General features: G+C 45.7%; 1 protein-coding gene across 1 annotated transcript in view; it reads left to right on the forward strand.

Moving 5' to 3' along the window:
* Nucleotides 1–20,933, forward strand: part of zc3h3 (zinc finger CCCH-type containing 3) — a 178,997-nt gene that overhangs the window by 152,761 nt on the left and 5,303 nt on the right. Inside the window, exons 11-12 of the mRNA XM_033020431.1 lie at nucleotides 2,798–2,991; nucleotides 7,481–7,671. Coding sequence (XP_032876322.1) covers nucleotides 2,798–2,991; nucleotides 7,481–7,671 — 385 coding nt within the window. The remainder of the gene's footprint in view (nucleotides 1–2,797; nucleotides 2,992–7,480; nucleotides 7,672–20,933) is intronic.

Raw genomic sequence — 20,933 nt, forward strand, 5'->3', positions numbered from 1 at the left:
TGAAGGTGTGATGGGCTGAAGGGCCTGTTTCCATGTGGTGTTTCTAAACTGAAACTGAAACCAGAACTAAATGGCCGGGACCAACAGCATCAAGCTTGGCCAGAGAGCTTCAGCCTCAGTGGTGACTACACTGTTCTACTTCTGCAAAATACCACCACCTAGCAATGGTCCCTGGTAGAAACTACCCACATTCTCTGGGTTTTGAGAGCTTCATCCTGTGAAGTTGTATCACAAAAGTACACAAAGTGTTGGAGTAATTCAGCGGGTCAGGCAGCATGAATAGGTGACGTTTCATAAAGTCATAAGTGATAGTAGCATTAGGCCATGCGGCCCATCGTCTACTCCGCCATTCAATCATGGCTGATCTATCTCTCCCTCCTAACCCCATTCTCATGCCTTCTCCCCATAACCTCTGACACCCGCACTAATCAAATTCTATCTATCTCTGCCTTAAAAATATCCACTGACCTGGCCTCAATAGCCTTCTATGGCAAAGAATTCCACAGATTCACCACCCTCTGACTAAAGACATTTCTCCTCATCTATTTCCTCAAAGAACGTCCTTTCGAAGGCTATTAGACTCTCACACTAGTGGAAACATCCTCTCCACATCCACTCTATCCAAGCCTTTCACTATTCTGCATGTTTCAATGAGGTCCCCCCTCATTCTTCTAAACTCCAGCGAGAACAAGCCCAGTGCCGACAAACACTCATCATATGTTAACCCACTCATTCCTGGGATCATTCTTGTAAACCTCCTCTGGACCCTCTCCAGAGCCAGCACATCCTTCCTCAGATACGGGGCCCAAAACTGCTCACAATATTCCAAATGCGGCCTGACCAGCGCCTTGTAGAGCCTCAACATTACATCCCTGTTTATGTAGACAAGCCCTCTTGAAATAAATGCTATTTCAGGTCGAGACCCTCCTTCAGACTCTCAGTTGCATCACAGTTTAGTTTGGTAACAACTTTGCCCAAGAACACAATAAATTGCAGAGAGTTGTGGATGTAACGCAGTCCATCACACAGATAGGAGGATGGACTGCCCACTGTCGATACTAAACTAAAAATACTAAACTCATTGTGGACATTGGTGTTTTCTCTGGAACTGTGAGTGCTGAGAGACTATATTCAGCACTCAGGTATCTATCCCGTCACTCTACTTGTGTTTGTCTTGAGTTTGTTAGATATCGTGTAATCTGGTATATTTGGACATTCTTGGGCCCCCTGCGGTCATGGCTGACCAAGGGTGTCTCCAGGGTTGGAGGATGCCTGTGCGTGACTTTGTTTAACGTGGGGAGACTGGTGCACAGACAGCCACCCCACGGTCCTTGACAGATCTGGGTCAGGATCCAGTGGCATGGAGTCCAAGACGACCGGAGACCCTTTTCTGCTGCAGCCTTCATCCGCCTTCCCAGCCGTTGTGACGCTCCACTAAGGTCAGCCATCGTCCTCCGCCTGTTCCACCGTTGAGGTCTTGGTTGGATTGGCTCTTTCTCAGAGACCTCCCCCTCGACCTTACAGCCATGTGTGGCCCTACCAGGAGCCTAGCTCCAGACGGCATCGCTCTCAGGATCTCAGGACCACACAAGCTTCTCCACCACGACAAGGTGACAATCCACGGAGACTATGTTTGGACAACACGCAAACAAAAGCTCTTCCTTGCATCTCAGTGGTGACAATAATAAACCTAAGCTGCAGTCGAGGATATATTTTGCTCCACACCACCCAAGTTGGCAGTCGTGTTTACGAGAGGACAAACACAGGGAACAAGCATGGCATCTCTCTGATACGTTCCTAATTTATGATCACCTTCACCTTCTGCCTTGGCTTCCAAAAGATATTCTCCTGTTTGCTTAGTTTAGTTTTAGTTTTAGAGATACAGTGCAGAAACAGGCCCTTTGACCCAACGAGTCCACACCAACCAGCGATCTCTGCACATTAACACAATCTCACACACACTGGGACAATGTACACACTTACACCACGCCAATTAACGTACAAACCTGCACGTCTTTGGAGTGTGGGAGGAAACCAAAGATCTCGGAGGAAACCCCACGCAGGTCACGGGGAGAAGGTACAAACTCCATACAGACAGCACCCGTAGTCGGGATGTAACCCGGGTCACTGGCGCTGTGAGGCAGCAACTCTACCGCTGCGCCACTGTGACCGCCCCTAAAGTTTGCTGCAATTCCTTCCGCCCACTGCCCCACATCCCTCGTCTTTTTTGCCATTTCTGAACAGCTTGTCAGTTCTATTGTGCTCCTGTTGGGATGATGGAGTTCCAGCGTAATTGCCTAGATGAAGTGGATGTGGAGAGCATGTTTCGAGTAGTGGGAGAATCTAGAACCAGAGGGTACAGCCTGAGAATAAAAAGACGCTCAGACAACCCTTGATTGGACTTTACTGGCGGGGTGGGAGATTGCCACCTTCTCGTGGTCCGCCCTGTTTCGACGAATGCAATCAACCCGGCGTGCACAATCAAATGTTATTGCTTTATCGTGTATCTATGCGCTGTAAATGGCTCGGTTGTAATCAGGTGTTGTCTTGCTGCTGACTGGATAACACGCAACAAAAGCTTTTTACTGTACCTCGGTACACGTGACAATAAACTAGACTAAGGACATTAAGGTGACACAGTGGTGCAGCGGTAGAGTTGCTGCATGGGTGAGTTGGCCTGTTTCCACGCTGGATGACTCCATTAGGCCACAGGAGCATAACATCATGTCTAAGAGCATTTATCAGCTTGAGATACATACGAGGGGTTTTCTGACATTTAAAACTAATTGCTTTCCAGTGCAAGAAGAAGCACACGCTGCTGTGTCCGGAATTCTCCAAGACTGGCAACTGCTCGCAGGGCTCCAAGTGCAAACTACGACACCGACAGCACAGAAGCCACAAGCAAAAGCCCGCTCCTGATTCCAGTCGGGCTGGAGCAGCAGACCAGGGCACAGCTTCAAAGAGGATCACTCCTACAGACAACACACAGAGGTAAAGCATGGTCATTGCTGCAGCAGTTCACCACGGAATCTCCACCTGTATTGGTAACATGTAGGAAGGAACTGCAGATGCTGCTTTCTCAAGGCATTGAAAGATTCAGCACAGAAACAGGCCCTTCGGTCCACCGACAATCGATCACCCGCTCACGATAGTTCTACTAGTCGAATGAAGAGTCTCGACCCGAAACGTCACCTATTCGTTTTCTCCACAGATGCTGCCTGACCCGCTGAGTTACTCCAGCACTCTGTGAAACGTCACCTATCCATGTTGTCCACATATGCTGCCTGACCCGCTGAGAACGTCACCTATCCATGTTGTCCACATATGCTGCCTGACCCGCTGAGTTACTCCAGCACTCTGTGAAACGTCACCTATCCCATGTTGTCCACAGATGCTGCCTGACCCGCTGAGTTACTCCAGCACTCTGTGAAACGTCACCTATTGGGGCAGCATCTATGGAGCGAAGGAATAGGTGACTGATCTGAAGAAGGGTCTCGACCCGAAACGTCACCTCTTCCTTCTCTCCATAGATGCTGCCTCACCCGCTGAGTTTCTCCAGCATTTTTGTCTACCTTTGATTTTTCCAGCATCTGCAGTTCCTTCTTAAACACTAGTATATGAGTGATAATTGATCAACGTGGCCTCTGGGCCAAAGGGCTTGTTTCCATTCTGCATTTCTAAACTAAACAATTGACAACAGGTGCAGGAGTAGGCCATTCGGCCCTTCGAGCCAGCAACTAAACGATACAATTTTGTAAATGAAAAAGGCGAGATAAGATGCATTAATTGTCTATTAGTACAACTGTTTTCCGATGTGTGGAGAACATTAGTGTGGAAAAAAAAATGTCATAATTTACAAATGTATGCCCTACAGAGCCTGGGTTACAGCAAAGCTTTGCAAATGGAATCTGTGTAAATTGATGAATTTACAGAGCTTAAACCTCCATCTGCTGGTCTATTGTGCATGTCACTGGTTCCTGTGCTGCAGAGTCACACAGCCCAAAGAAGCCCAAGCCTTTGGTGAATTAATTGCTATTAGCGGAGACGGCAAGTGAATTGCCCCAATTTGTCACCTGCTTCATGAGGCAGAGCGATGAAGAAGATCGAAGTGCTCGTGAATTCTGCTTGCCAGCTGGAGATCGATGCTGACAGGTGTGTGAGCACAGACATTAGCTCAGACCATGTCCACATTTGGCTGCGTTGTCCTCGGATACCAAGCATGTGTTTATGTTCATGTAAAAAATGTCCAGACGATAAAACTGACGGTATATCTTGTACAACGGCTGGCCGTCGATGTGCTTGAGCTTTCTGCTAAAGGAGAGTAAGACATACAAGTCAGGGCGGCACGGTGGTGCAGCGGGTAGAGTTGCTGGCTCACAGCGCCAGAGACCCGGGTTCCAACCTGACTACGGGCGCTGTCTGTACAGAGTTTGTACATTCTCCCCGTGACCTGCGTGGGTTTTCTCCGGGTGCTCCGGTTTCCTCCCACACTCCAAAGACATACAGGTTCGTAGGTTGGTACACAAAAATGCTGGAGAAACTCAGCGGGTGCAGCAGCATCTATGGAGCGAAGGAAATAGGTAACGTTTCGGGCCGAAACCCTTCTTCAGATTTTGTCCCGAAACGTTACCTATTTCCTTCGCTCCATAGATGCTGCTGCACCCGTTGTGTTTCTCCAGCATTTTTGTCTACCTTCGATTTTCCAGCATCTGCAGTTCCTTCTTGGACAGGTTTGTAGGTTAATTGGTTTCAGTAAGAATTGTAAACTGTCCCTAATGTGTGTAGGAATACTGTTAGTTAGTCGACACGGACTCAGTAAGCTGAAAGGCCTGTTTCCACGCTGTACCTCAAAACTAAACTAAGAGCATTTAATGTTTAAGAAGGAACTGCAGATGCTGGAAAAAAGAGCATTTAATTGTCATGTACCAACAACAGAGCAGTGACATTCTTCCTTGCCGCAGCATTACAGGCCTGGAGATACAATGCATATTAAATAATATACCACATTTACAGGCTGGCATATGTCGATATTAGATAATGTACAAAATCTCAATAAAGATAGAAACATAGAAACATAAAAATTAGGTGCAGGAGTAGGCCATTCGGCCCTTCGAGCCTGCACCGCCATTCAATATGATCATGGCTCATCATCCAACTCAGATAGCCGAGTCAGGGGATATGGGGAAAAGGCAGGAACGGGGTACTGATTGGGGATGATCAGCCATGATCACATTGAATGGCAGTGCTGGCTGGAAGGGCCGAATGGCCTACTCCTGAACCTATTGTCTATTGTCTAAATTATTACCCCTAATACTCGTGCAAATAAAAAGTGCTGAGTGCAACTAAAGACAGTCCATGGAGGTTCAGGACCCTTCTGAGGGAGGATTCCGACCCGAATCATAACCTGTTCCGTTTCTCCAGAGATGCTGCCTGACCCACTGTTACTCCAGCATTTGGTGTCTATCTTTGGTGTAAACCAGCATCCGTAGTTGCTTTGGACAGCATAGATGTTCACATGAAGTTAACGTGCAGTATTGCGGAGTCTGCTGGACATTGGGAAGAAACTGTTCTTGAACCTAGAGCTCACGGTTTATGGACTCCTGTGAATGGTTCCTGGTGATGGGAGTAAACTGGTAGCGTGGCCAGGACAGTGTGGGTCTGTGATGCATTAGGGTTAGGTCGTCAGTCTCTGATGATGCTGGCGGCCTCTTTGAAGCAGCGACCCCTGTAGTTCCCTTCAATGGCAGGGAGGTCATTGATGACATTTCCAAATGGACTTCTCAAACATGAGCGGTCAGGATAAGAACTGCATGTTGCTTTGTACTCACTGCTCACCTTCATCTGAACATATCAGCCCATCGCAGAGACAGATTGGAGGTGAAGAGTGGGAGAGGCTGGCAGCTCAACACAATTTGGAAACATAGTACACTGTAAACCAGAGAGAGAGAAAAAGGTTCAGTGTGTATATATACATACTCACAAACACACACACACACACACACACACACACACACACACACACACACACACACACACACACACACACACACACACACACACACACACACACACACACACACACAGTATTAGAATTAGAATTTCCTTTATTGTCATTCAGACCTTATGGTCTGAACGAAATTGCCATCAGGAAGAATGTACAGGAGCCTGAAGACTGTAACGTCCAGGTTCAGGAATAGCTGCTTCCCCACAGCCATCAGGCTATTAAACACAACAAATAAGCTCTGAACTGCAGAAGACTATATTATTACTGCACTATATTTGTTATTTATTGAACTTTATCTTTTTTTTCTCTTCCCCCGTTTACATATTCACTTATTCTGTTGTGCTGCAGCAAGTAAGAATTTCATTGTCCCGTCCGGAACAAATGACAATAAAACTCTCTTGACTCTTGAGTATATATATTATATATACATACATACACACGCACACACACGTACACACAAAAAACAAACAATAGTTGTGCAAGAATAACATTAATAGTCTATTGTAGTTCAGAGCTTATTTCAGGTGTTTAATAGACTGATGGCTGCAGTGTTGGACTTTAAAACAATTGTACCATCAATTACATTTGGTTATTAAGATTTTGTACATGGGATCATGTAATAATCAACCACATCCAGAAAGTGTTGTACTTCAAATGAAATTAAATCCTTGCTTGTGTTAGATTGTTGTTGCAGGGACCATCACAAGGTTTAAGAAACATTTAGACATGGATAGGGCAGGTTTAGAGGGATATATGACAAAAGCAGGCAGGTGGGACTAGTGTAGATGGGACATGTTGGTCGGCGTGGGCAGGTTGGGCCGAGGGGCCTGTTTCCACACTGTATCACTCTATGACACTAAGACTAGGTGGGACGAGTGTAGATGGGGCATGTTGGTCGGCGTGGGCAGGTTGGGCCGAGGGGCCTGTTTCCACGCTGTATCACTCTATGACACTAAGACTAGGTGGGACGAGTGTAGATGGGGCATGTTGGTCGGCGTGGGCAGGTTGGCCGAGGGGCCTGTTTCCACGCTGTATCACTCTATGACACTAAGACTAGGTGGGACGAGTGTAGATGGGTCTTGTTGGTCGGCGTGGGCAGGTTGGGCCGAGGGGCCTGTTTCCACGCTGTATCACTCTATGACACTAAGACTAGGTGGGACGAGTGTAGATGGGACATGTTGGTCGGCGTGGGCAGGTTGGGCCGAGGGGCCTGTTTCCACGCTGTATCACTCTATGACACTAAGACTAGGTGGGACTAGTGTAGATGGGGCATGTTGGTCGGCGTGGGCAGATTGGGCCGAGGGGCCTGTTTCCACACTGTATCACTCTATGACACTAGGACTAGGTGGGACGAGTGTAGATGGGGCATGTTGGTCGGCGTGGGCAGGTTGGGCCGAGGGGCCTGTTTCCACACTGTATCACACTATAACTCCACTGTGTTTTATGTAGGAATGTAATTTTCTCAATTTGTTGCAGAGACAAAGAGAAGATATCGAGACAAATGAACTCAGGGGACATAGCGGTTTCTTCTACCAACTCCAGGGACGCTAGTGGTAGCAGCAGTGGTCAGCAGCGACTTCCTGCATTCATTGCTCTTCACTCATCGGTATCTTCGGAAGAGAAGGCAGACTCCGATGTGGAAGAGGAGAGAGAGGGTGAAGCATCGGGTACGTATCAGGACAACATTAGCAAAGAAGCCCAAAACCTATCACTCTGTTTTACACTTTGTCCAGTGCCAGCTGTCACTATGCAAGTTATATTTGTAAAGCTCATGTCATTGGAGCAGAATTAGGCCATTCAGGCCATCAAGTCTACTCCGCCATTTAATCATGTCTGATCTATCTTTCCCCAACCACATTCTCCTGCCCTCTCCCCATAACCCTTGGCACCCTTACTAATCAAGTATCTGTGTCAATCTGTGCCTTAAAAATGTCCATTTAGTACTTTAGTAATGTTGACATAACCATGCGTCCAACGTTGAATAGAAAGCCTGATCATTGTAAAAAGCTGCAGTGGGGGAGAAGACTTGGAACATTGCAACTCGTTTGGATCAGGTAAATAAGCACTGATCTACAATATGAGCTGCAGCCTCAGCTTCCATGCCTCTCCCTGGCTCCTGACACTACACCAGACATTGGATATTGGTGCCGTCGACAACAGCACATTGAACTGCCTACAGCGCCTGGAAGGCGTTACATAACTTCTGCAACCTCAAACGCAAGAAGAGGATTGGATATTGGTGTATTGTTGTCATGTCTACCAAGATACATGGAAACATGTTCATGGATTTGGTGTCACACTTGCCTTTGTCCTTCCAACTTGAATCCAACCCAACACTAAGGCTTCAAATGCTGGAGTAACTCAGCGGGTCAGGCAGCATCTGTGGAGAACATGGATAGGTGACGTTTCACAGAGTGCTGGAATAACTCAGCGGGTCAGGCAGCATCTGTGGAGAACATGGATAGGTGACGTTTCACAGAGTGCTGGAATAACTCAGCGGGTCAGGCAGCATCTGTGGAGAACATGGATAGGTGATGTTTCACAGAGTGCTGGAGTAACTCAGCGGGTCAGGCAGCATCTGTGGAGAACATGGATAGGTGACGTTTCACAGAGTACTGGAGTAACTCAGCGGGTCAGGCAGCATCTGTGGAAAACACGGATAGGTGACGTTTCAGATCAGAACCCCATCTGAATAGGTGGAGAGGTGAAGTTTCGGTTCGGGATCCTTCTACCACCATGTTTTCCAGAGATGTACCATGTGGCAGAAAACATTTCATCACTTGGAGGATTTAAATGGTTGTGACTTGAATAGAAAAGTATCAGATGGAATTGAATCCAGTAGAGTCATAGAGTGATCCATCACAGAAACGGACCCTTCAGCCCATCTGGTCCATGCCGACCAAGGTACCCCATCTATTCTAGCCCCATTTGCCAGTATTAGGTACATATCTCTCTAAATACTTCCTATCAATGTACCTGTCTAAATATCTTGTATATGTCGATATTGTACCTGCCTCAAACACTTTGCTTGGTATTTCCATATACCCACCATGTGAAGTTGCCAACTAGATCCATGTTAAATCTTTCTCCACACACATTAAATCTATGCCCTCTAGCTTGTATTCCCCTTCGCTAAGAAAACGATTGTGTATTCACTTGACTTACACCCCTCACCCTCCTGCAGTTCAAGGAATAAAGTCGCAACCTGCCCAATCTCTCCCTATAGCCTAGGCCTTTGATTCTCGGCAACATCTTTGTAAATCTTCTTTGCCTGCTTTTGTGTGAACCAGCATCTACAGTTCCTTGTTCCTCCTGGGGCTGCTGTTTGTTTATGGGAGTTTATGTCACTACTCGGTCATTGAGCAGAAGCGGTTTGCCATTTCAGAGACAATTTCAGATTTCACCCTCCGATATAGTTTGCAAACAACATACCAGACTTACGTAGGGATATGGATCACGTGCAGGTAGAGGCGATGACTTTAACTTGGCATCATGTTCAGCACAGACATTGTGGGCTGAATGGCCTGTTCCTGTGCTGTACCGTTCTATATTTATTGTAACACTGAGCTTTGTTACAGGCCCTTCAGCCCTCCGAGTCTGCGCTGACAAGCGATCTCCCCGTACACCAGTTCTATTCTGCACAGTAGGGACAATTTTACAGAAGCCAATTCACCTACAAACCTACAAATCGTCAGAGTGTAGGAGGAAACTGGAGCACCCGGAGAAAACCCATGCAGATCACAGGGAGAACGTGCAAACTCCGTACAGACAGCACCCATAGTCAGGATAAACCCCGTGTCTCTGGCGCTGTGAGGCTGCAACTCTACCGCTGCGCCACTGTGCCGCCCTTAAACTGGGGTGACACTGAGCTAGTGATAATTTCAAACGTACCCCACCCTTGTCTTGTGTTCACCATCCCCTCTGACCTTCCCCTTTCCGATACCAAACTTTCTGCCCTCAGCAGAGGCCTCACCTTTGTTCCCCTCCGTCCCCACCTCAATGAGTTCCGTGTCCGACCCGCGCCCACTGATAATTTCAAGTTGACTGCACTACCTGCTGGTCTTATGCATGCAGTAATTCAGTTATTTGTCATGTAGTTTGTTCACACAAGGGCAGCAAAGCCTCGGGGAGTGAGCAGAGGCTTCTGTTTCCCAATTGCCCATTTATTGAGAAGTAAATGGCTGCAGTCATCCTTGCAGTAACTAGAGAGAGAGGGGGTGAGAGAGAGAGAGAGAGAGAGAGACAGACAGAGAGAGAGACAGACAGACAGACAGAGAGAGACAGAGACAGGCAGACAGAGACAGGCAGACAGAGAAAGAGACAGAGAGAGAGAGACAGACAGAGACGGAGAGAGAGAGAGAGAGAGCGAGATAGAGATCAGGGATGGATTGTTGGAGTTGTGAGTGATTCGTACTGTAAACATTTCCCAGTGATATGCCACTTTGAGAGTTTATAAACAAGTATTGTCTCAGCAGGCTGTTGAGTTGCCATCACATGCCATTTTATTGTCATCTGGTCATAATCATAATGGGAAGAGTTCACTATGGGCTTTTAACAGCATCACTGCGCACACTTAACGGCTGATCACATTTGTTTGACATATCACTGAAGCAAAGGTAATAAGATGGTGCAGGGGATAAAATAGACTTTCCTCGAGTATTTGACAGCTTTTGGATGGTACCACGTCGCGCCCATGTCAGACAAGGAAGCATTTTACCGCAAGGTTTATGATCAATGAATTGTAATATATCCCAACAAAGTGTTTGTGTTAACCCCATTCTCTCCTAAAGCCTCAGTTTAGAGCACAGCATGGAATCAGGCCCTTTGGCCCGCTAGTTATATACTATACACTAGGGGCAATTCTGGGGTAGAGCTGCTGCCTCACAGCACCAGAGACCCGGGGTTCTCTGGATACTTTCAAGAGAGAGTTAGATAGGGCTCTTAAAGATAGTGGAGTCAGGGGATATGGGGAGAAGGCAGGAACGGGGTACTGATTGTGGATGATCAGCCATGATCACATGGGACACATGACAATGACGATGCTGGCTTGAAGGACCGAATGGCCTAGTCCTGCGTCTATTGTCTATTGCCTATTGTCGAATCCTGACTACGGGTGCTGTCTGTACGGAGTTTTCACGTTCTCCCCGTGACCTGCGTGGGTTTTCTCCGGGTGCTCCGGTTTCCTCCCACACTCCAAAGACGTGCAGGTTTGTAGGTTAATTGGCTTCTGTAAAAATTGTCCCTTTTATTACCTTTGTCAGTTCTTACTTGGATTATCTCGTGCAGGGAATGGAGGGATATGGATCACGTGTAGGTAGAGGAGATTAGTTGATCTTGGCATCAGGTTCAGCACGGACATTGTGGGCCGAAGGGCCTGTTCCTGTGCTGTACTGTTCTACGTATCAATGTATGGTGTATTGACATGATCTCACCGTCTCTTTGCCCCATCCGTTACCTTTGGTAATTCCTCTTTAAGCCTGCCGTAGTTAAACTTTCCTTTTATCAGCACTTTATAGTTCTTGCCTGCCTCATTTTGCAGCAAACTTTGCCTCACTTTCTAAACAAGACTTTTTAGCATTCTGTAAAATATTCAGCACAGCAGTCCAAAGGAGTTGAATTATCATCATCACAGACCTAATCGTTAGCCTAGCATGCTTCAGCAAATATGTCATTTAAACTAATTCTGGCCCTTCATGTTTACACTTCTTTAGATAATGTCGCCCAGTGGCTGTCAGAGTGTTTTAATACACTGTCAAAGGTGTGTAAAATCATGAGGGGAATAGATCGGGTAGACGCACAGAGTCTCTTGCCCAGAGTAGGGGATTCGAGAATCTTAAGCGTAAGGTGAAGGGGAAAAGACGTATTAGGAATCTGAGGGGATCACATTTTCACGTAAATGGTGGTGGGTGTACGGAACGAGGTGCCAAAGGAGGTAGTTGACGCAGGGACTATCGCAACCTTTAAGAAGTAATTAAACAGGTACATGTACAGGACAGGTATAGAGGGATATGGGCCAAAAGCAGTGGAACTAATGTAGATGGGACATGTTGGTCGGTGCAGGCAAGTTGGGCCGAAGGGCCTGTTTCCACACTAAGACTCTTAAGTGTGAAAATAAATAGGAAAATAGAATTTTTCACTTTAAAAATGTAGCTGCTCTTGGACACAAATGAGGGAGAACTGTCGATTGAAAGATGATATTGATCGAAATCCTGGCAAGTTAGAAATGTAGAGACATGCAGCATAGAAACACAGTGAGGTGTTGGGTTGGGACCTTCTGAATCTGTCTGAAGAAGGGTCCTGATCCAAAACATTACCTATCCATGTTCTCCACAGATGCTGCCTGACCCGCTGAGTTACTCCAGCGCTCTGTATCACTTTTTAATTTCATTTTACATCTGATGAAGATGCTATGATGGACGTGCTGTTCATTCACCATTTGAATCTTTGTCAATTTGTCCTACAGCTTTTTCCTTCTCCTTCTCTTGCTTTGTGTCTCCCTACCCACTGTATCTGGATCATTCTATCCTTGTTACCACAAATAGGAGCAAACCTAATCGCAAACTGCCAAAGACTAACCCATCGTTCTAGTCCATCCCCATTAGAAGTGACATTGTGGTTGGCATGGACTGGTTGGGTCAAAGAGCTTGCTTATAGAACTGGCCATAAGCGATAGGAGTAGAATTAGGCCATTTGGCCCATCTACTCTGCCATTCAACCCTGGCTGATCTATCTCTCCCTCCAAACCCCATTCTCCTGCCTTCTTCTCGCAACCCCTGACACCCGCACTAATCAAGAATCTATCTATCTCTGCCTTAACAATATCCACTGACTTGGCCTCCACAGCCTTCTGTGGCAAAGAATTCCTTAATTCACCACCCTCTGACTATAAATTCCTGCTCATCTCCTTTCTAAAGATGCATCCTTTTATTCTGAGGCCCTCTCATCCTAAATACTAGACTTTCATATATATAGAATTTTTATTAGAATTTAGTTCAGTTTATTGTCACTTTACTGCCATTTGTTGCGTGCTATCCAGTCAGCAGAAAGACAATACATGATTACAGTTGTGCCATTCACAGTGTACAGATAGATACATGATAAGGAAATAATGTTTGGTGCAAGGTAAAGCCAGAAGAAATTCCTCCTCATCTCCTTCCGAAAAGAACATCCTTTAATTCTGAGGCTGTGACCTCTAGTCCTGGACTCTCCCACTAGTGGAAACATCCTCTCCACATCCACTCTATCCAAGCCTTTCACTATTCTGTATGTTTCAGTGAGATATCCCCTCATCCTCCTAAACTCCAGGAGTTTAGAACTCCAGAGCATTCTACACCATGGAGTATTTAATCTTAAAACCCAAATAATTGTTGGATTTGCCCCTTGGGTTAATTCATGTTCATACGTCATGTTAGCAGAATTAGGCCATTCAGCCCATTGAGTCTAGTCTGCCATTTGATCATGGCTGATCTATCTTTCCCTTCCAGCCCCATTCTCCTACATTCTCCCTGTAACCTTCAACACCCTTACTAATGCAGAACTTGTCAATCTCTGCTTTAAAAATACCCAATGACTTGGCCTCTCAGCTGCCTGTGGCGATGAGTACCACAGATATCCAGTTCTTCACCAGCAACCATTTTCATGGTTCGGACTGTGACAGAGGGAATTGCTCTAATTTCCGTTTTTCCTTCCACCTCGTCTCCCTTTACGATGACCTAAAGCGGCTGCATAGGTGCAGTGTTTGATCTTGCCTGCCGTGTGAGGCAGCACAGTGGTTCCCGGGTTGTCTCCACTAACATGAATCGGCCATTTACCTTCACATCTCACGCAGTGAAAATATTAGAAGCCAACATTAAGGAGGGATATAAAACCTTGACCTCCAGGTTGAAGGATAGCTTCATCCCAACAACCATCAGGCTCTGGAACAATGCACAACACTAAGCTCATCTATGAACTATTATGGGCTGTCTTTGGTTCCCCTAAAGACTTTGTTTTTTTCACTAGTATTGTGCATTTTTTTGGGGGGGGGTTATTATATAGTATCTGTGTATTGTGTTTACAAGCCTGCAAGTAAGAATTTCATTGTTGTGTCGTTAGAAGATATATCACGTAAACATTCTTGACTCTTGATTCTCGGGTCACATGCGGGAGGTTAGTTTATGATTGGCATGTGTACTGAGGCGAAGTGAAAAGCTTTTTGTGTGCGATCCAGTCAAAGAAAAGACTACACGATTACAATCAAAACGTCCGCAGTGCACAGACACAGGGTAAAGGCACAGCATTTAGTGCAAAGATATAACATTGAAGGTCGATTAGAGGGAGTTCAAAGGTTTTCATTAAGGTAGATGGGAGGTCAGGATAGCACCCCAGCTGATGACAGGACCATTCAGTTCCCTGATTACAGCTGTCAAGAAACTGTCCCTGAATCTGGAGGGTCTCGACCCGAAATGTCGCCTATTCTTTCTCTCCATTGATGGTGCCTCCCCCGCTGAGTTTCTCTAGCATTTTTGTCGACCCTGAATCTGGAGGCATGTGTTCTCAAACTTCTGTACCTCTTGCCTGATGGGAGAGGGGAGAAGAGGGAGTGGCCAGGGTGCGACTGGTCCTTGATGATGCTGCTGGCCTTGCCGAGGCAGTGTGAGGTGTAGATGGAGTCAATGGAAGGGAGGTTGGTATGTGTGATGGTCTGGGCTGAGTCCACAACTCTGCAATTTCTTGTGGTCTTGGATGGAGCTGTAACTTGGCATCAAGTTCTGCACGGACATTGTGTACAGAAGGGCCTGATTCTGTGTCTTTATACATTTATTCATCATCTCAGCCTATTGAACCATTCATCCTTGATGTTCCATGATTCATCTCCTGTTGTACACTGTAACTGAAGGGCCATCACCATTGCTGGAGTCAGGCAGCAACTGTGCAGGGAATAGAAAGACAATTCCTCAGGTTGGGACCCTCCTTTAAACGCCTGGTCTCACAGATTCATGTGATAGGAACAGGCCATTTGGCCCATCAAGCCTGTCTGGGACAAAGAACCATAATTTATTTATTTGCCTCTGTACTCCACAATTTGAGATTTGTAATAGAAAAAATCACATGTGGTTAAAGTGCACATTGTCAGGTGTTACGAAAGGGTATTTTTATACATTTTGGTTTCACCATGTAGAAATTACAGCTGTGTTTATACATAGTCCTCCCCATTTCAGGGCACCATAATGTTTGGGACACATGGCTTCACAGGCGTTTGTAGTTGCTCAGGTGTGTTTAAATGCCTCCTTAATGCAGGTATAAGAGAGCTCTCAGTACCTAGTCTTTCCTGCAGTCTTACCATCACTTTTGGAAACTTTTATTGCTGTTGATCAATACAGTATCATTGAATACCTGAGGCAGGTACTAGAACAACTTTTCAAAGGCACTTGGACAGGTACACGGATGGGACAGATTTAGAGGGATATGGGCCAAATGCAGGCAGGTAGGACAAGTGTAAATGAGGCATGTTGGTCGGCATGGATAAGTTGGGCCGAATGGCCTGTTTGTGTGCTGTGTGTCTACTGTGGCTGAGGAAGACATGGTGAGATGGGAGAAGGTTAATGAAACATTAGCGCCTGTCCACAATCCGTGTGTGCGTTGAGTGTGAGGCTCGGTCCCAGCACAATCTGAAGCCTCTGGGTCGTTAAAAATGTGCAAAATGCAGCAGTTTGTGAAGGGGGCCTTAATTACAGTCGCAGTTGATTGGCAAAGCTGGACACAAACAGCCTAATAAAATGACTGCTGCTTTAATGCCACTGTTATTAAAGCTGAGTAATTGATCGTACGGTGTGCACATTAAGAAATTGTGTTGCTGCTGACTGCGGCTTCCATTGAAGATAAATCAATTTGCTTCATAACTCTGCTCCTCAGCCTCCCTACTCCAATTTTACTCATCAGAAATCGTCTTTCCTGAGAAGATATACTGGCAGTGTGTACGGTGGAAATATTATAAATATGGGTCAGGGTGGTTTATCCACCTTTTATCTGCTTTATTGATCCTGGGGATGTGCCTGAGTTGGACATTTACAGCCTCCGTGATTACCCAGAGAACAAGAACAAGCATCATCTTGAATCTCTGCCGTTCTTTAACCATTTTAAACACCTCATTAACTTGCCAAGTCGCTGCTAATAACATCTTGAATGAATAAGTTTATTGGCCAAGTATTCACATACAAGGAATTTGCCTTGGTGCTCTGCCCGCAAGTGACAACATGACATAGTGACAGTTAGGAATGACACATAAAACATTAAACATTCATAGTAAAACATTATTGATTAAACATGTGAATGAAATAAAATACCAGAGCAAAAGGAGGCTACAGATTTTTGGTTATTGAGTAGAGCTACTACTTGTGGAAAAGAAAGCTGTTTTTATGTCTGTCTGTGGCAGCTTTGACAGTCCGGAGTCGCCTTCCAGAGGGAGTCTTTATGAGACGTCCGCTTTACCTTTGGGACAGGTGTACTGAACACTATAAAACTTTAACACAAGATTCTAGGGGAAGGTCTTCAGGCTGTCCATTCCCTCCACAGATGCTGCCTGGCTCACTGAGTTCCTCCAGCACTTTGTGTTTTCCAGATTCCAGCATCTGCAGTTCGACTGTGTGTCCATTTTAGTGAGTTTAGTTTGATGCATCTTTTGATGGTAAGTTTAATGTCTGGTTAGTTTCACTCTACAAGGGACGTGTAGAACATAAAGTCACCTTTACAAGTCTTGAATTGGTGCCTTCAACTATGGGGACATTTGTGTGAACACTGAGGTAAAGTGTCATTTTTAAACCCAGCCTTTGTTTTAAATCTGCAGTAAATCTCATGTTCTTTGGTCTTATTCACCTGTGAGAGCTGTCAACATTTGTTAAGGATAACTCCATCTATAAACACATTCATCAAAATACAGTCTTTTAACTAAAGTTGCTGCCTCACAGCACCAGAGACCCGAGTTTGATCCTGACCTCTGTGTGGAGTTTGCACGCATGGAGTTTCTGCGAGTGCTCCGGTTTCCCTCTGCATCCCAAAGGCGTGCGGGTTTGAAGGTTAATTACCTGTAGCGTGTAGGGAGTGGATGAGAAAGTGGGATAACAATGTGAACTAGAGTGATCGCTGGTCGGCATGGACTTGGCGGGCCGAAACATTGCAATTTGTAACACTTTAATCAGTAATCCCAGCGTTGAACAGGTCTGATGTTCCAAATGTTCATACTAGCCTCAGCAGTGCTGCAGGAATGAGGAGATGTGAACTGTAAGGGCCATACATGCTTTCACCAACCTATCAAGGACACAGAACAAAGAACAGCATCGGAACAGGCCCTTCACCCACAATCTCCATGCCAATCAAGATGCCACTGTCTAGAAAATACACGAGTAAATTCCTTGAAAGTGGCGTCACAGGTAACCAGAGCTTGTCAATAGACGATAGGTGCAGGAGTAGGCCATTCGGCCCTTCGAGCCAGCACCGCCATTCACTGTGATCATGGCTGATCATCCACAGTGAGTACCCCGTTCCTGCCTTCTCCCCATATCCCCTGACTCTGCTATCTTTAAGAACCCTATCTAGCTCTCTCTTGAAAGTATCCAGAGAACCGGCCTCCACCGCCCTCTGAGGCAGAGAATTCCACAGACTCACCACTCTCTGCATCCCGCTGAGTTCCTCCAGCATTTTGTGTCTATCACAGGTTGACAGGTTGGTCAAGAGTGGCGCACATACGCTGGCACGGTGGCGCAGCGGTAGAGCTGCTGCCTCACAGCGCCAGGGATCAGGTTCGATCCTGACTACGGGTGCTGTCTGTATGGAGTTTGCACCTTCTCCCCATGACCTGCGTGGGTTTTCTCCGGGTACTCCGGTTTCCTCCCACACTCCAAAGACATACAGGTTTGTAGATTAATTGGTCTCTAAAATAGTAAGATGAAACGAGAACTTATCAGTTCGACGTTTGATCTGTATTTTATGAGGAGTTACGATGAGGGATTACGTGAAGAACCCGTCCAGCACGCATGCGCAACATACTTCAAAGCAGCGGTGTGGAATCACAGAAAGACACAATAATTGAAATAAACATAGTAAAGAAAAGGAGAACTTAAATACCAGTTGACCTCTATAATTGAGGGTGGGAGCGGAGGGCACGTAATCCCTCATCGTAACTCCTCATAAAATACAGATCAAACTTCGAACTGGTAAGTTCTCGTTTAATCTTACTATTTTACTTCGGAGTCACGTGAGTGACTACGTGAAGATTTTAAAGCTCTGTGATTTCAAACCGTGTAACAGTTCATACTTCTCTCGCTGCTGAAGTCATTCGAGGGAGGAAGTATGTTATCGTAATCAACCATGAATCTGTAAAAACAATAATGGTGTTTATTAAACAATAACAAAAACAAATTGCTCCCCCGGGCTTAAATTATATATTTGCAGATTCTAATATTTTTTCTGCAAATGATGCAGGTTCTGCCAACGGCTTATTATAAAAAGTTTGAAACGTTTTTCCCCAAGACCACCCCGCTGTAGCCAGGATGTGGTCCATAGGTACGTCCATTCTCTTATCCGCCGACGTGGATGCTGCCCTGGTGGAGTGAGATTTATACACGTTAGTATTTACACCAGCGGCTTTCAGCACCTGCTTGAGCCATCTTGAAATAGTTTGGCTCGTCACCCGACCAAGAGGTTTCTTGTGGCTGACCCATAAGGCTTTTTCTCTCCCTCGGGGAATTCTTGTTGTGTCAATATAGTTCAATAAGTGGGTCATGACACATAACCGTGGTTCAGGTGGGTAAGCCCGGAATTCCATGACTGGGCTTGATGTTCCTGGCCTGCTCTGTTTGACCAGCCCCTGGATTGTAAATGAGACACGGTCTGGTGTTACAACCATGTTGTCCAATCGTAATAGATCAAGTGACTGGACTCTTTGTGCTGAGACAAGTGCCATTAGCATGACCGTCTTCAGAGTTAATAGTTCCAGGGTGAGGGACCTGGCTGGTGACCATCCCCTAAGGTATGTCAGGACCACACTGACATCCCAGATTTGGGTGTACCTAGGTCTGGGGGGGATTAGAGTTAAATATGCCTCTCATGAGCTTGATCACCAGCGGGTGGGACCCCATGGCCTGTTGTCCTGGTGCCTGAATTAAATAGGCTGACAGAGCACTTCTGGCTGTATTAATGGCGCTGTAGCTGGGTCCTTCATTGTGGTGAAGGCCTGCCAGGAACTCCAGCACATTGGTTACAGTTGTAGTTGAATATGTGGTTCCTGTGTTCGAACAGTATCTTTCCCACTTCTTGATGTTTGACAAGTATTGTTTCCTTGTGGATATGCGATGGGATGCTGTCATCGTGTTGATAGTGTTTTCTGACAATCCCAGCAGAGGCCTTTTCAAAATCTGCAACCCAGGAGTTTAATTTTATCGTGGCATGGGAGGCATATGCCTGATACTGGGTGAGTTAACAAGTCTGGGCTACTGGGAAAAGTCATTGGGGTCTCGACGACCATGTCGAGGACCACTGGGAACCATGGCTGTGTAGGCCAGTCGGGTACTATCAAAATACCTGAAGCAGAGTCCATCTGTATTTTGCGTAGTACCCGACTGATGAGGCAGAAGGGAGGAAAAGCATAAAAGAAGAATTTTCCCCAGTCCAGCGCGAACGCATCTACCACTGCTGCCTCAGGGTCTGGTTCCCAAGCGACATACATTGGAACCTGGTGATTTAGTCTGGATGCAAATAGATCGATATCTGGCGTGCCATATTGCTTTGTAATATTAGCAAATACTTTGGGATTTAACATCCATTCGGTGTTATCATTGAATTTGCGTGACCTGGTGTCTGCCACTCTATTTAGCTTACCTGGTAGGTAAGTTGCTGATAGCCAAATATGTCTGTCGACACACCATTGCCAGATTGTGTTGACCAATTTGTCACATGATATCGATTTTATACCGCCCATATGGTTAATATAGGCCACCACCGTGGTATTATCTATTTGTAAACGAACATGCAAGTGATACATATTTGTTGAATATGCTTTTAAGCCATAAAATGCACCCAACATTTCCAGATAATTTATGCCCAGTGTTTGTAGTAAAGATGACTCTAGATTAGTCCATCTACCACCTGTGCTGGATATAGTATTAGTTGCTCCCCAGCCTTGAGCACTGGCATCTGTTTGAATAATTAACATAGGGTTAATGATGATGATAGGGCTGGAACTATGCCAAATGTTCCCTATCCACCACTGTAACTCTGATATTGCTTCAATGGGTAATTTCATGACTCGGTCAAAGTGACCTGCATGTCATTTTAACGCCTACACTTTTGCTCTTTGTAAGTTTTGATAGTGCAGAGGTCCAAATTGTGTAGCAGGAAATGCTGCTACCATTTAACCAATTACTCTTGCCACTTGTCGTTGGTCGATCATTGACCATTAAATTGTTACATGTTTGTGCTAATTCTGCTGCTTTGTCTTTTGGCCAAATAAGGGGGGTGCGTTCGCACCCTCCGCACCCCCCCTTCGGACGGCCATGTGGATGGCGTCAACTTATTTATCTGGATGTAAGACAAATCCCAAGGTTTCAAACAATTGTTTGGTAACTGACACAGCTGATATAGCCAATTCCATGTTTTTGCCTACTATTAAGATATCAAGATATGCCATGACAATATGTTTCTGTTTTCTTAATATTGCCAAGGCTGGTTTTAATATCTTGGTGAACAATCTTGGGGCTGATGTTAACCCATTAGGCAACGCTTTAAACTGCCATAGTTGCCCCATCCAGGTAAATTTCAGGCATCTGCGATGATCCTTTTGAATGGGCACTGAATAGTAAGCATCTTTAAGGTCGATGCTTGCCATGAAGTATCCTTTGGAAATCAGTTGTTTGGCAGTTACAAACGTTTCCATTTTGAAATGTATATTCTTAAC

The sequence above is a fragment of the Amblyraja radiata genome, chromosome 4 (assembly GCF_010909765.2).
Source record: "Amblyraja radiata isolate CabotCenter1 chromosome 4, sAmbRad1.1.pri, whole genome shotgun sequence".
Classification (NCBI taxonomy): domain Eukaryota; kingdom Metazoa; phylum Chordata; class Chondrichthyes; order Rajiformes; family Rajidae; genus Amblyraja; species Amblyraja radiata.